The following is a 16,111-nucleotide window of genomic DNA, read 5'->3' as shown; positions in this document are numbered from 1 at the left end:
TTTAGAGAAAACCAAATGTAAACTAAAAAGACTATGAATAATTTAATATAAATTACAGATACCAAATCCTTTAAGGGGGACATACAAAAACATTTAGTATGGTGGTTGGGTTCTCTGGGACCCTTGCATTCAAGTGCCTGCTCCTCAGCAGACCTTTAGGCCATAATTAATGAGCCTTCAACTCATTCATGCTGTGGCCCTCATGTTTCCCAGAGCCTCCATGCTTGTAATGGCCAGTGGTAAACTCCAGGAACAGGACTCAGTCAGAATTTGCTATCTCAATACAGCCCTTCCACATATTTCTCATCAAATTCATCAGGACCAGTTTCACAGAAATGCAGATTTACAACATCTCAACAGATTCCTTGAGCCTGGGCAACTGAGCAACCTAGGTGTTGCAATGTTTTGCCTCTCTGAGGTAATGTGAGGATAAAAGACAGATGCCAAGGAGAGGTCTTGGCACATCAGGCCCAGCACCATGCACCTGTGGGCATTCTGTTGCCAGGACCCAAGCTAAGGTCTCTACAGGAAATGGTTTTGCTCCACAAATTGCACCAGCACTCTGCTCTGCTCTGCTCCAGATTTGAGGGTGTGACAGGAATGCACCCTGAGCTGCTATGCCACTTTTATCCCAAATCTAGAGCAGGTGATGAATTTTTTGGTCAAGAACTTTTCTGCACAGATTCTCGCCTCTAGAAGTGTAAAGAAGTTGGGAATGTCTGAGCAATCCTTAAAATTGAACCAAAGGGGGCATCAGGGAGGAGTAAAATTCAGCTGAAGCTCAGCTGTCTGCATCCAGCATAGCCAGACCACAGGCAGGGATTTGCTCCTTCTTCCTGTGGCAGCAGTTGGAGGAAGCATGGGTAACAATAACCTTGGCAGTCATTGCCTGCTCTTGGAAGTATTTTATTAATGTAAGTACACATTACACATTGCAAAAATGTTAGCAGAGTTGGAAAAGACAATAGTTCAGATAGGCTTGATTTGTGGACTATAAATAAAAGTAAAGGGAAAGGAAGCCTAACAAACCAGTGCATCACAAAACAGTAACTGCAGATGGATTTCAAGGCTGAAGGCAAGCTTTTATGGTGGTGTTTTATGTATTGCCTATGAACACAAAGTGAGGATGAGAGGCACTGTACTTAATAAAGGGGTCCTTGATTATTTTAAGAAACTAGGCCTTCTTCTAGTTTTTTCCCCTCTACTTTGTTTCTGAATTCAGTGGATACAAGATCCTGAAAAGAAAGCAGTCCTGAGAATTTGAATTAATGTTCAGGGGGAAAATCTCACAGAATTTTTGTTTTGAGTTCATTCATGCCAGTCCCATCCCAAGCACATCCTATTTCTGTGGCCTATAAACAAAAGACCGCGAAGAACTGAGATGAGTAAAACCTCTTTCGTGAGAGCCATTGCTCTAGTTTGTGTACTGATAGGTATAAAAACTATTTGTTGACATACTGTGTAAATATCAACTAAATAATTATTTCAATAAATGTGGAAGTGGGTAATTTTTCATTGAAATGTGATTAGTATTGTGATTTTTGTTCAAACTTGGGTCAGAAAACTTTAACTCAGGCCCTCGAAGTTTAATAATATATTTATGGTCCCAAAAATGAGTGTTGTGGTTTCTACAGAGGACAGGTAGATCTGCTGTCACTGGACTCAGCCAATATTGCAGCTCTCTGTTGAATTATCTTTGAAAATACATGTGCAAGTTTGAAAATTGCACTTGGAGCCATTTGTCCGAATGCATCTTACAGAAAACCTTTACAAGACTCCAGATTTTAGCTCAGAATTGCTGGCCACCTGTGCTTAGGCACAGGACCAGGGCATATGCGATTCCTAGCAGGGGAAATGGGGGAGGAAAAGGGAAAATGTCGAATTGGGGGGGTTTAGGTTGGACACGCGGAAGAGTTTCTTCAGAGGAAGGGAGATTAGACATTGGAATGGGCCGCCCAGGGAGGTGATGATGGAGTCACCATCTCTGGAGGTGTTTAAGGAAAGCCTGGATGTGGCACTCGGTGCACGGTCTAGTTACACGGCGGTGGTCGGTCACGGCTTGGACTCGATGAGCTCAGCGATCGTTCCCAACCTAATTGATTCTGTGAAATCTATTCTTTTCAATTCTTTTCAACGACGCTACCAAGCGATGAAGCATCTCTAGCTTGCAGCGCGAGGTGGGAATTTTTCTGGACTGTGCTGGATACAGAGCGAGTCTCATTTGGTAACTCTGTGTGGGTGAGGCTTTCCGGAGCACAGCACGGAGACAGTGGCTCGAAACGCTGTAGCAAAGGCGCTCCGGGGGACCCGGCTGCCGCCCTGGGCCGGGGCCCGGGCACGGCGCGGCAGCAGCGGCGGCTCCGCGGGGCTGCGGGGCCGCTCCGGCCCTCACGCACTGCGGGCGGGGGGAGGGGTGCCCGCCTTCCCAGCCCAGAGTGTGCATGTCCGAGTGACGCATTGCAGGTACGAACCCACCAATCAGCGCCCTCCTTACGGAGTCCCCACACTCCTCGGCATTTTTTCCTAAAATCCTCTTCCGCCCAGAGAAATAGTCCCTAGCCCCGGTCCCCGCCCCCCTTCTCTCGGTGCCCCCCTTCCCCGCGCCGTTTCACAAGCGCTGCTTCCCCCAGTTTCCCGCACCTCGCTCCTTCCTGCGCCGGGGCTGTGGGGCAGAAGGAGCGCCACTCGGGGTGCGGGGCGCCCTGCGAGGAGAGCGCGCAGAGCCGGGACTCGTTTCGCAATCCACTTCACTGTCGGGGGAAGGGGAGGGGGAGGGAGCGGCGCGGAGCGATCCGGGCGGTGAGGCGGTTTATGAGGCGCCGCCGGCGGGCGGGCAGGACTCAGTGTGAGGCGAGCCGTGCAACGGGAAGGTCGCGCAGCGTGCGCCCCGTGCAGCCCTCAGCTCCCACCGCACCCCGCAGCCAGGCCGGGCCACCATGGTGAGTCCCTGGGCACGGGGCAGCCGCGGGGTTCGGTGGGCGCTGCTGCGGTGCGGTGCGGAGGGATGGGGGCGGCTGAGTTCGGTGCGGATGGGGGGCGGGGGGGAGGGGGGGGTTGGCTGCTGTGGGGCGAGGTCGCGGGCAGAAGGGTGTGGGGAGGGATGAAGCTGACCCTCGCCGCGGCCGGCGGGCTCAGGCTGGGGCGGAGGGTCCCGCTCGGAGGCGCCGTTTGCGTGGGAGGAAGTGGTGGTGGCGGCGGGTCCCGCCCGGGTCCCTTTCCCGCCCTGGGGCGTTGGTGTGGATTCAAATCCAAACGGCCCCTGGGTCGGCGGGAGCGCCGTGAGGCGGCGCCGGGCGTTGCCGGGGGGAGCGGCGGATAGCGGTCCCTCCTGGGAGGGGACCCGCAGGCTTGGGAGGAGGGGGGAAAGGAGCTTGCCACGATGGCACCAGCTCTGCTTTCTTATCGCTTCCTCCCTCCCTGCTCTCGGCGTGTGCGGCTGAATGAGGCAGCCTAAGCTGTCCGGCTCGCTAGCGAGGTGTGCTGCGCCTGGTCATAATAATGCACTGCGGAGCCCAGCAGCTTCTGAGCAGCATGATGATGAGGGGCAGGCTGTGCCTCACTGCACCATCGCCCTCCTCGCTAGACCTGTTGTCAGTTCGCGTTGGAGCCCCTGTCGATTCCGTGGTAGCGCCATGCTGTTGGTGGCTCTGTTGGATAAGAAACTATTTGTGTTCTTTTTTTTTTTTTTTTTTTTTTTTTTTTTAAGAAATTTTGCTTCCCGTTTTGGTCATTGCGGAGGACTGCGTTTTTAATATTACTAGCGAATTGTAATCCACTTCGAAATAGAACGCATTTTGTAAAATCGGAGAATAGTTTCAAATTCAGTCTAAAGGATGCGAGTTTAACGTTTGTTGGTTTTTTAAAATTAAAACAAGTGGATGCTGAGAAACGTACTAAAAGGAGCAATTCTGTTGCTAAAGCAGCACCACTGACCACTTAGTGCTATCTCTGCATTAAGAGAAGATGCAGTAGAGTGGAATTGTCTTTTCATTCATTATATTCTTCTGAGGAATCAAATGACTGTCAGCTCATCACGTTTAATGTGAACGATGGCTACTTAAAATTTGGGGGTTTTTGAAATGCTGTCTCCGGGCAAAGAAATTTGGTGAATAGAAGCCTGAATTTATTCTTTAGCTTGAATTGTGAACTTAAACAGCAAACCATGCATAAAGCAGGGGGGAAAAAGGGCAATGAATGTAGTAACAAAAGACTTACTGCATTTAGTCATCATCTGTGCAGAACCAAAAATGGAGTATCTTCAAGCAAGGTCTGTGTAAAAATGGGTGTGTCCAGGAGGCACAGTGACACTTTGAATGTGGTTATAGTTCATCCCGACAGACCAGACTGGCTCAACCTGTGACTGTCCAGCGTTGCCCATACGAGATAAGACAGAATGATTTGCTCCCAAAACAAGCTAACCTACCATAAACCCGATTTTAGTCTATATAGTCTAGTGCGGTTGTCGTTCTTTAGTTAGAACAGAACAGAATTGTCCCTTCAGATGTGATGCCTGCGAAGCACGCCGAGAGCCAGTCTCGGCGGGAAGCGGTGTCACCTGCGCTGCCCTTTGCTGTAGCTCTGCACTGGGCAGCCCTGTGCAGGAAGGAGCTCCCAGCCTGGTGACTGCACCGCAGCCATAGCGGCTCTAATGGAGCTCTACCTCTAGAGGCTGCGTGTGCCACAGAACCGGCCGCGCCACGGCAGGGCAGCTCCCCTGCTTTCCTGGGAGCTCTGGCTCCTTTGTCAGGCCCTCCGCACAGCCTGGCGCTGGGGGGATGGGAGCTATCGCAATGAAAATTCAAGTGCTGCAACGTGAATCGCAGAAAGCCGCGTCAAAGCTGCGATGGCATCAGATGAGGGTTTCGGGTGGCTCCCGGCCGCAGTAAGGGCAGGTCAGACCTTCAGCACGGGCACCTGACAGCCGGCGTTTACCGGGCTGCCTTGCACGGGGCAGGTGTGCGCGCTGTCACGCGTGTGCTGCACCCTTGCCGAGAACTCCGGGAGGCCCCTCCAGGAAGGCACGGTGGCCTGTAAGCGGCAGGCATGGTGGTTCCAGGCTGCTAGCCCTCCACCTGGGTGGCACGGGAGGCTGGGAGCTGGCAGGCTCGCTGGCTCCGCCTTTTGCCGCTGTTGCGCAGCAGTGCCTGCAGAGCCCAGCACTGCAGAGTACAGATGGTGTTTGTTCAACCTTGCCCCACCTCCCCGCTTATCTTTCAACTGCTTCATACCTGTGCCTTCTAATAAGCTTTGTGCTCTTCTCAAACACTGCACCTCTTACAGGTATTGTCAGAGCTCATCCAAATTCGTGGTTAGATGTCTTAAATTGCTGGAAGAGTTTATATTTCTAAAGAAGGAAGAGTTTGGGAATGCATAACAAGTTACATACTGCTATGTCATGTCTCCATATAAAATTGTTTATATAAAACAGTATGTGACTCAACTTGGTAACCCGCAAGTATTGACCTAAATAAATAAACTAGGTTCTTACTGCTTAAATCTGATCTACAGTTTTCTGTGGATATAAATATCTTAGGGAAATGTATCACATTCTCTTCACTTAAACAATTAAAATGTAAATGGCATGCAAAGGTATGAGTCTATGTTAATGATAGTCTGCAGACAGGTAAAAATCTGTTAGGCTTCTGTGAAGGGACCAGCAGAGTACTTCCATCCCAAAGCTTAGTTTTGAATTGTTCTCAGCAGTACTGCTGCCATGCCAGTCTTTTTTAACAAAAAGTGGAATCTGCATGGGCATACTTCCTGCAGCAGAGACGAATCTGTGGCTGCCAATACCCATTGTCTGCTGCTCTAGGAGTTCCTCAGCAGCCTGGTCTTCATTCTTAAAGCAGATGAGCCCCAGCCCATGTGTGGCCTTTATCTTGGGCTGTTGCTGTACTGTGTGCACAGAGGGTTTTGTAAAAAGTTCAATGTTTGTACAACTGCTCAAGCAGCCACCTTCGCTTCTGTTACAGGAAGAATAACCAGCAGCTGGGAACGTAAATGTTCCCATGCAGAATAAAAATGTAATTGAAATTGGCAAAGTAAAAATTGACAGGTATTGTAAACACATTTTTCTAAGTCTTTCCCTGACAGATGCTAATGTGGAGTGAGACTTTGGTGGGCATAGTTATGACAGAAAATTTTTCAGTCAATATTGCAGTAATAAAAAAGTTGCTGCTTAAATGGTCACATCAGGAAAGAAGCTGAAAAAACAATGGTGTACTTCAGCAGTGAATATGTCTTTTCTGTATTTTAGTGGTTTTTATGCTTCAGTAAAGGGTTCAGGAAGTTTCCTTTAGGAGGAGGTATGTTACCTTGTTGCTGCAACTCAACTCAAGCTATCCAGAATTTGAAGAATCAGCTGATTTGAGCACCTAGGGAGAGTGTTTCTACAGTCCTCAAACTGGTGTTCTTTCAAGAGCAAAGTTCATTTTGGGTTTGGCCTGAAAGATTGATGCTTTTCATTGCTATCAAATCTAATGAATTCAAAACTGGTGAGAGAGAAGAATGAGGTGTACACGGGAGCTTACCCAGCTGACGCAGAAATTGTCTTAGACTGCAGAACCTTTCTCTGTTGTCCATGTTACCTTATGCTGGCCGAGTCAATGGGCTGAAAAAAGCGTAGACAGGCTGTATGCCACTGAAATGATGCATTTGGACTGGAGCTGGTGTCTTGTCTTTCACAGCCAGGTCTTGGACACAAAGTTTCGTGTAAATCACGGGATGATTTAATTCTAGTGAAGAGTATGTTTTTCTGATTTAGCTAGTCTGCCTTAAATTTGGAGGTTACTGTTGCATTACTGAGACCTAAAGTGTTTTATGTTGAAGCTGAAGCTAGTAGTGTGCTGTGTAAATGAGTTTTTAAAACCAGTCTGTGGTTTTAAAGGGACCTGCGTGCCTTGAGCTTGCTAGCACTGCTTGGATTATTGATTGATTGATACACGTGGTAATCTACTACTCGAGTGTATGGGATATTGCAGGGTCTGGAGAGGATAAAAAGGCTGCCAGTTCTTTCTTAGCAAGCAATCCTGATGACTTTTGAGCTTTATTAGAACTATTCTAGGATGCTACAAATCAGTTCTGAAGAGCAACTACCATACTCAGAGGCCTCTACAAGTCTGTCTTATTTTGCCTTGAACTTTTGCTCCAGCTATAATCATATTCTCTTTTATTGCAGGCTGATCAACTGACAGAAGAGCAGATTGCAGGTGAGGTTTTTGTGTTGTGTTGCTACTCCTACTTGACCTGGCACATCTCCTAATCCAGTGACAGTCTGTGTTACACAAGATATTTAGCTTTCTTAGATACTAAAGTATTATGGTGGAATGTTTTAATTTGTCACCTAATTTTTAAAAGCTTATCTACTGTAAAAGTACCGTGGATATAATGAATTCTAGTTGTGTAGTTAATATAGTTAAACAATCCTCACAGCTTTTCTGGCTTGTAGACTGGTAATTATTCTCTCATGACTACAAAATGTCCCAAGTGCAGACTGAAAGGGGGAGTGGGGCACAGGGGATGACAACAGATCTGGTGAAGGCTTGGAATCTGCAGTGCTTTTTTAACAGAAGGCAAAAATAATTTACTTTGCTGTCTCCTGTCAGCAGAGATGTTTGAGTGGCTCTTGTTGATGACAGCAGAGACTGGCTTCATGATGACAACTCTTGATATTCCATATTTGGAACTGTATTGTGTACTTGGACACAAGTGTTGTGTGTGTGCTGTTCTGATGGTCTGGCACTTACTCTGAAATGCTTAAATAAATATGCATCTGTTATATCTTGGTATTGGCCCCCTAGAAGCAGGTTATGTGCCCTGGCAGCCATTTACTAATGGCAACAGCTTAGGTTATTATGTTATTAATTAGGTTATTAGGTCCTACCCATGCAGGCTGCACAAACTTACCTGTCTCATTGCTCTCAGTAGACTGATTGTCAGTAATAGATGGGACTCAAAGCTGGTAATACAGAATTCAGCTTTGCCACAGATGTTCAAGAATGTCATGATTTTGATCTGACAAGTGTATAGTGTTAATACTGGAGAGTCTTGTGTGCATAACTGTCACGTGGAATTGCTTTAGAGGATGTTAGGGTTCTGCTGAGCTAGTAGTGCCAGGTCAAGCATACAAAGAACAGCCTCTGAGATACTACTGTTTAGTTACGGTGTAGCTCTTGAAGACACTGTATTAAACAGAAGTGTTGTTATGAGCTGGTTTGTTTTTGCCATAATTGCCAAATCTGAAGTGTTAAGAACATTCTTCTGTAGCTTTTAGTCTTTAGAGGCTTGTTTTACTCAAAGGAGACTAATTATGGTTTTGTCGAAAGTCCTTAGTCTATTTACTTGTTGCCATGGTAGTGTCTTACAAGTAAGCACAAGCCAAATTTAGTTCAACTTCAGTTTGGTTTTTTTTTTTTTTTTTTGGAAACTGGCCTACATAGCATAAGGGTTTTGTGATCAGTTTAGTTAGAGCAGGCTTTATCAGTTGTCACTGCTGTCTTTCCAATAATGGTTCATTGTTCCAGTTGTTAATTGTCAAAGCTTTATTAGTTGATGTAGCTAATTATGGAATATAATCAGGAAGTTTATTAACACTACCTTGGGATTAGTGTAAACTTTAGGTATTCAGTAATGATCATGTACTCCTCTGAGGCAAAAGTAAATATTGATGAGCCTGTCATACAGGAATAGAGGCTCTCAACTGCATGGAAGGATTACAAGTATATCTTAGTAGCCAGTGTAAAAAGGCCTGCCACTTGCTGGGCAGCTGTGATGTTTTGTTAAGCAAATGTATTTGCAAGTAAACCACGAACCTCAGTTGTGAAGACATAAGCCCACTGGTGGTGTGTGAAGGAATCATTCTCAGTACTGCTAGGAAAGGTTGCATCTGCTTAGTTTTGCTGTTGGAGGCCAGTGGTTTTGCATGGGAAGACTCTTAGAGGTGCAGTTTAAATGTTTTACAGAGACTGGCTACAAGAACTTGAGGCACCACCACTCTGAGCTTCCCTGGGGATCCATAGTGTTTGGTTTGAAGGCAGACAGAGGAAATGGTACGGCAAGGCAGAGGTGACGTTTACATTGCCATTCCTAAAACAGAAAACCAGAGTACTTAAAGCAGCCACTTCCCCAGGACTTAAATCCTTCCCCCTCTGCTGTGAAGCATCACAGTGCAGTTGTTAAAGGTTCCAGATGGCATGTCCTGTGGAACATGCTGATCGTATCAGACTGAAGCTTCTTGTCATTGTAGGTAGGGATGAAAACCTTTCCAGATTTTGTTTATGTGAGAGACTGATCCTGAAAGCCAATTAGCTACAGAATGGTAATAGTGGCTGCAGTTTCATTCAGTAAGAATTGAAGTTGCTAAGTCAAGTGGCTCTCCCTTTGGGTAAGTGTTGTGTTACAAAGGTAATGGGGTCAGGACTACCTGGGTGGTCAGATGGCAGAGCAGCCTGAAGATGCTTTTGTCCCAAAGCCAACTGGTCAAGTGAGCTATCCTTCCCTGGACTCCAGAGTTCTAAATGGGCTCTGTGTGCAAGCAGGCCTATGTATGGTGTTCACTGTCTTGTTTCTTTAGTGTGCTGTGGTTCTCTGTTGGGGATTTGGCCACAACAGAGATTGAAAATTTGTAGAAGTAGCCATGTTTAAACGTTAAGGTCCTGGTAGCTGTGAAGAGAACAATTGACATTCTCCTATGAAAGTTCCAGACATAGCTGGCTAAACTGTGGAGCAGTGGATATGGCAGTCCTGGTTCACTGAACATATTAGGTCACCGAAGGCTGCCACTTCATTTGAAAGGTGATGTGGTGCACATATGCCTCAGAACTTATGGCTGGTTAAAAGAACATTCTGAGCTAGGTTCTTAGAGTTCACATTGTTGGATCAGCATGTCTTTCATGGGGCCTGGAAGCAGTCTTTTTGTCGGGATGCAGGATGCTTTCAGAAGGATGGTGGAAAGGCTGAAACCTTGTAGCCTTAGCAGAGAGTTTTCATTTGCAGTTTGGTGTGGAATAAAGAGGATTTGCTTTACATGCTGTATGGAATCAAGGTGTTTAAGTGTGCATGGTATCTGTTTTATAACCTTATGTTGCAGGATGCCAGAATTGAGTTGCTCACTAAACTTCAGTATTTCATTATCCTTCACTAGCCATGGCTGCAAATCCTCCAAAGCTATGCCAGGTTGTTCTTGTTCTAGTCTAACTGCATCTGTGTATGTTGTCACTCCTTTGTTCTAATTACTGGAGGTGGTTCCTGGAAGTGGTTAGAGAGGTACTTTAATGGTATTCTTAACTTGATTCAGCATTTCAAGCAGGAATATGCTGCTAATCTTCAACTTGCTTTATTTTCTTGATGATTTATAGCCGGTTGCTTCTTAACCTATTGCAACTTTGAGTAAAAGAAGGGTAGAGTTGTCCTTGGAATGGTTCCTTCCAAGTGTTGAGAATACACCACTAAAATGCCCATTTTACAGGAAGCAAGTCTTTGAGTTTTGTATATGAATGAAGTGTTGCCCTTTCTAAGCAGAGTCAGTGAAGTACTGTGAAGTGTGCTTTAGGTTAGTGATGGTTGGCTTTCACATGAAGGATGAAGTGGTTAACAGGTGAACGTTTTGAATAACTCTTAAGCACTTGACTCTTCATGAGGATGCAGCTTTCCCCTTTTGAGGTTCTTCCCTGATAGACTGTGAATGTCTCTACTAGGATTGAACCAAAAGCATTTCTTCCCTGGTATAGGAGCTTAGCCCTAAGAAATCTGTTTGTTGCCTCCAAGATAACTGAAACTAGCCCCCCAAAGACCCTTTGGAAGGAATTGCAGGTAGAGGTTGTATCTACTTGTTTCTGCTTTGTGACTTTTACATATTGTCTTGAAACTGTTTCTACTGGTCCTGTGGTAGCCTTGCTCTGATTCTCATGGGCTAAACGGGAGGGGGGGGTTGGCTGTTGGGACACTGCAGACTTAATGTAGAAGAGTAGTGGGTTTTTTCCCCTCTGTGGGGTTTGACTGTGGAACTCTGGTATTGTAGCTGCATTCATGAACTATAAAAACCTATCTTTATAGTTGAATTTTTAATACTTGCTAGCTTGTACTCACCTCAAGAGTTTCAGAGTATGAAGTAAAGGCTTCATTGAGGTCATGTGAGAACACAACTTTTACTATGACTAATTCTGGTCTGGGAAACCCACCATCTGGAAAGCTGGCTGCATGGAAATATTGAAAAAAACAATGATTGGAAGTACTTCTGATGCAGGAGTACCCTTGAGCTGACAGGTTGTCCAGAGCCATGATCTCTCAGGTGGCTCAAAAGCTGTGAAGGGGACTGAAGTCTGCAAGGGAATAGACAAGATGCTCATGCTTAACTGTCATGTGTGTGTGAGCTTCCACAGTCCAGTGAGCTAGTTTAAGGTCTGTGGCCAAAGACAGATGGCATGGATTAAAACCAACTCCATTTTTGGACTGGACAATTAAACATGTTATGCTTGTATTAGTGTTCCTGGCTACAGTACAGCCATTGTAGGGGGTTAAGAGGTAGTGTTGAAACACGGCAAAGAAGTCTTAGAATTAGTCAGAAACATTTCTGTGAAGGCTGTTTCAGGATACAGTAGGGCTGGAGCAGTTTTGTGAGCAGCTTTTCAGAATGAAGACTCCAGTGGCTTTCCTCCTGGAACAATTGTGGTAGCATACAATGTTCAGACATCTGTGTCCAGCGGAAGTGGCTTATATTGAGAAACTTGGGTGTAGTTTGGTCTGATAATACCTTTTTCCGTTGACTCATCTCCTCTATTAGTAATAAAAGTGCTGTTAAGCTGCAGCATATGTACCTTTAAAGTACCATTTTCAATTTTCTCATAGCAATTCCATATTGTTTTATTTTGAGATGCAATTCCTACCAGGGATGTGGATCATTGTAGTTGCAGACAGCTATTTCAGCTCCATATTAGGAACCCTTATTCAAGATAGACAGTAACAAACATCTGAGTCTTTTGGAAATGGATGACCTTCCATCCTAATTTAGGTCAACATGTGGTTCATCAGTAGACTGATGGGTGTGTTTTCAGATGCTGATGTTGCCATATTGCCATTGCAATTATAGCAGGCTGAGCAGTATACCAAAATTTTCTTAAAGATTGAAATAAAATTTTGTAACTTGCAGCAATCAGTAGCAGTGAATTTTTTGATTGTTAACATTTCAAAGCTTAAGGGATTAACTTTTTTTTTTTGGTACAGAATTCAAAGAAGCTTTTTCACTATTTGACAAGGATGGTGATGGTACTATAACTACAAAGGAGTTGGGGACAGTGATGAGATCACTTGGTCAGAACCCTACAGAAGCAGAGCTACAGGATATGATCAATGAAGTAGATGCTGATGGTAAGAACTTTACTGATAAGTAATTTAATAAAGTGCCTAAACCATGTTTTTCTAACAAAGATTTTTCAATCTTTCAGGCAATGGCACAATTGACTTTCCAGAGTTTCTGACAATGATGGCAAGAAAAATGAAAGATACAGATAGTGAAGAAGAAATTAGAGAAGCGTTCCGTGTCTTTGACAAGGTACTGTAACGTCTACCTCGAATATTTCTGTTAAGAAAACTTGGTCTGCTTGTAATGTGCTTTCTCACAGGCCTGAGGGGTATCTGCAGTCCTGTCACAGAGCCTCTAGGCTGGCCAGTCACCCTAAAGCTCAGTCTACTCTGGTAGTACGGGAAAGTCAGATGGGTTGTCAGGATAGTAATAAGTGACACAATTTAAAGTACTGCTTGCTGTGATACTGAAATACTTCCAGATGACTGGCAGGAAATTGTTTCAAGTATTTAAAATCTTAATGTTGTAAGTCTTTTATTTAGCAAAGACTACATAAAATGCTAAAAGAATCTAAAGTTACTCAGCTTACTTAAGATGCACCTTGGAGCTGAAAACATGATGTGAAGTGCCTTGGGGTTTGGGGAGGAACACATCAGTTGAGTTAGTGTACACCAGCACTTCAATATTCAGTGTCCCAACTATACTGGGATATGTACAAGTCATCTCTCAAGTCCTTGTGGCTTTATGCTGGCCTCCCATGAAATAGGCAAATCAGATAAGTAGCTTCTGTTCTAAGAAATCACCACTTGAACCACAGTCACGTGATTTAATAGGCATCTATCACCTAAGAAGTTGCAAAAGGTGCTGATTGCATTGTTCATGGTTTAAAAATGTCAGAATAGGACAGTCAAAGGCTATAAGATAATATTACAATGCCCAAAGACATTGGACAGTGCTGGAGATATGCTTACAGCTGTCATGTACCTTGTGCAAATGCTGGTGGTTAAGGCTGTGTTAACTACTTAATGCTCAATTTGCTCTGCAATGTTCTTAAGTTATAGTTAAGTCATTAGGCCTGAGGCGAGTCTATTCCAGTGTTGCTTTTTCTCCTCCCAGGATGGTAATGGTTACATTAGTGCTGCAGAACTCCGTCATGTGATGACAAATCTGGGGGAGAAGCTAACAGATGAAGAAGTTGATGAAATGATTAGGGAAGCAGACATTGATGGTGATGGTCAAGTAAACTATGAAGGTAAGGAGTTGTTAATTGATTCTTTTTGTGTAGCACTTGTCATGCTTGTTCTTGTGCGGGTGCTGTTAGCCACACCAAGTTTAAATAGGGCAGTGTTCAGACAAGTTCATCTGAACACACAGTGTTCCTTTAAGCTAATCTTCAATTAGTATGTACATTGTGTACCTCTCAATGAGTTTAAGTGTTATTGCTGCCTTTGTGCCAAAGGCAAAAAAGGGCTATTTGGTTGTACAGGGTAAGAATTGACTTTGTAAATCTAATGATGTCTAATGACCATTAGAATAAGCAAGTTATCAAGAGATGTTCATGTACTGTTCTGTTAACTAATGCATGTTGACCTGACTGTAGGATGTCACTCATTTGTCATCAATGCTTTTAAAATTACTTGCTGATCAAAAGGGGAAGCCTCTAAAACATGCAGAAATTCCAAGACCTTCAGAAGATACTTTAAATACATTTATTTCACGTAAATCAGCTACAACAGTAATTTCTTTCTATTTCTTCCTGACATTGAACTGTAAATGAAGTCATGAAAGCAGGAGTTCCTTTAGACAGTTGTTTGCAGCTGAGACACACTAAGCTTGTTTTTGACTTTTTGAATATGTTACAGAAAATATCTAGGGTACTTTCAGATAATACTGTGCTGTTTCTGAGGTATAGGTATGCCTTCCCTTTGAGGCCTTTTTCATTGTGGCCTAAGGGTACACAGACATCTGTAAGTGAAAAGTAATTTTTATGTACAAGGCTGCTTCATCACTGTTTGAGTAGGCTGTTCAGAGACTGGCACTGGAGAGTGTCTGTGTCCCTGTTGTTTCCAGTTGCTCTTTCAAAACTTGAGCAACCAGTTAACTCCAAACTTTTAGGTTCTGGGTTTCCTGTCATTATTGTACCTGAAACTATGTGTCAGCAAGATGAATGTAGAATCCTATTTTGTGGGTTCTAACTTGAAATGGTTTATGACTAAGCATTGAATCAGTTGGTTAAAGCCAGCCAGGCAAAATAAAATAGTAAGGCTTAACTATTCCGCTCTGGAAAATAAAAGTTCAAACCAACACAAAGTTTGCCTGTACAGTTACTTAGTTGATTGTCACTTCAGTGCGATTTGTAGGGATTTTTTAGTCATTCTTGGATCTCTTGTCCCCATCTGTAAGTCCAGTGGGTGTAGGACCCTGTAATGTTTTATCTTGGAAGTAAGGCTGTTCTCCAGTTCACTGAGGGACCCACTTTTATGGAAAAATAAAGGCCTTTTGCCATTAAAAATAGGAGGAGTTTAGGTGTGATTACTGAGAAAGAGGACTGTCTTGAAGATGCTTTTTTGAATGTAACTGAAAATGCAGTTTTGAAATAATGTTCAGCACTAGTAAGGCCACTTCTCAGATCTTGCAATTCAGATTTTTTTCCTTCAAATAACCTATGCAACTCTTTCCTTTTACAGAGTTTGTACAAATGATGACAGCGAAGTGAAGACGTTGTACAGAATGTGTTAAATTTCTTGTACAAAATTGTTTATTTGCCTTTTCTCTGTTTGTAACTTATCTGTAAAAGGTTTTTCCCTTACTGTCAAAAGATTATGCATGTATAGTAATTAGAAGGCCATTCCTCCATGTTTTTCTCCTTTATCTTACTGTCATTGTTCTGATTTTTGGAAAATTGATCTAAGTAACAAATGTTGCATGTGGCTTACTCTGGATATTTAAGCCCTTCTGCACATCTAAAGTTAGATGAAGTTGGTTAACTGAGGGAACATCTGGATTGTCTATTAAAAAGTAGCTTTCTCTAGGAAACTTAGGTATGACTAGTGTGACAAGTTACATAAAGTAAGCCAGGGTTTACCGTGCATTAGCTGATCCTTAGTTAAAGCAACATACTGGTTCTAGTTCTCGAGTACATAGGAGTTTTTCCTATAGGAGTTTTTACCCCTTTCTGTGATGGGAGGATAAGGACTCTTGCAGCTTAACTGCAGGATAAAATGATGTGAATAGCATATATCATATGGCTAATGCACTGTAAAAGTCATTCTCCTAGCTTACTTCACAGTAACTTGTTTGTGGCCATACCTGTAACATGTTGTTGAAATGTGGAGTCTTAACGTTGTAGACGATTGACAGTCAACAATATGAAACTTAAGTTGCACTAATGCAAAACGGGTGATTTATCCAGGTACTCGTACACAAGGTTTTTTTGTACTGCTGGTCCTGTGCCAGAAAACATTTTCTCCTCTTGTTACTATGCTTTTTAAACTTTGTTTAGCCACTTATTTTCAAAAAAATCTGCTTATGGCACGATTTGCCTCAAATCCATTCCAAGTTGTATATTTGTTTTCCAATAAAAAATTACAATTTACCCATACTGTTTCAATGTATCCTTGAATTATTTACAGGAATTGTTCAATGCAGTTGCTGCTCTGTGTTTCAGTATGTAGCAGTTTGGTTTGCTTATGCAATGGATTGGCTGTCTTAAAATAGCTTGGAAGGTGAAAACTTAGTCCTTAAACTCTGGCCCTTAATAGTATTGTTGACTTGAAGAAGCTTTCTTACTAGTAGTTTAAAATGTATTTTACA

The 16,111-nt window shown here is 43.6% G+C and overlaps 1 protein-coding gene across 1 annotated transcript; it reads left to right on the top strand.

The window, feature by feature from the left end:
* The first annotated feature begins 2,811 nt into the window (after positions 1-2,811).
* On the top strand, positions 2,812-15,899 carry CALM2 (calmodulin 2). The gene is made up of 6 exons (XM_036379875.2): positions 2,812-2,939; positions 7,178-7,208; positions 12,220-12,363; positions 12,441-12,547; positions 13,415-13,550; positions 14,986-15,899. The coding sequence occupies exons 1-6, from the start codon at positions 2,937-2,939 to the stop codon at positions 15,012-15,014; spliced, it is 450 nt and encodes a 149-aa protein (XP_036235768.1). The 5' UTR covers positions 2,812-2,936; the 3' UTR covers positions 15,015-15,899.
* Positions 15,900-16,111: the final 212 nt, after the last annotated feature.

Source organism: Molothrus ater, chromosome 3 (genome assembly GCF_012460135.2).
Source record: "Molothrus ater isolate BHLD 08-10-18 breed brown headed cowbird chromosome 3, BPBGC_Mater_1.1, whole genome shotgun sequence".
Lineage (NCBI taxonomy): Eukaryota > Metazoa > Chordata > Aves > Passeriformes > Icteridae > Molothrus > Molothrus ater.
This window is presented reverse-complemented; position numbering and strand designations above follow the sequence as displayed.

Bases quoted from the DNA above. Each gene is read 5' to 3' on its own strand.
- CALM2 (XM_036379875.2), top strand. The intron at 12,548-13,414 runs GTACTGTAACGT...TTCTCCTCCCAG, and splicing joins CGTTCCGTGTCTTTGACAAG to GATGGTAATGGTTACATTAG. The intron at 13,551-14,985 runs GTAAGGAGTTGT...TTCCTTTTACAG, and splicing joins TGGTCAAGTAAACTATGAAG to AGTTTGTACAAATGATGACA.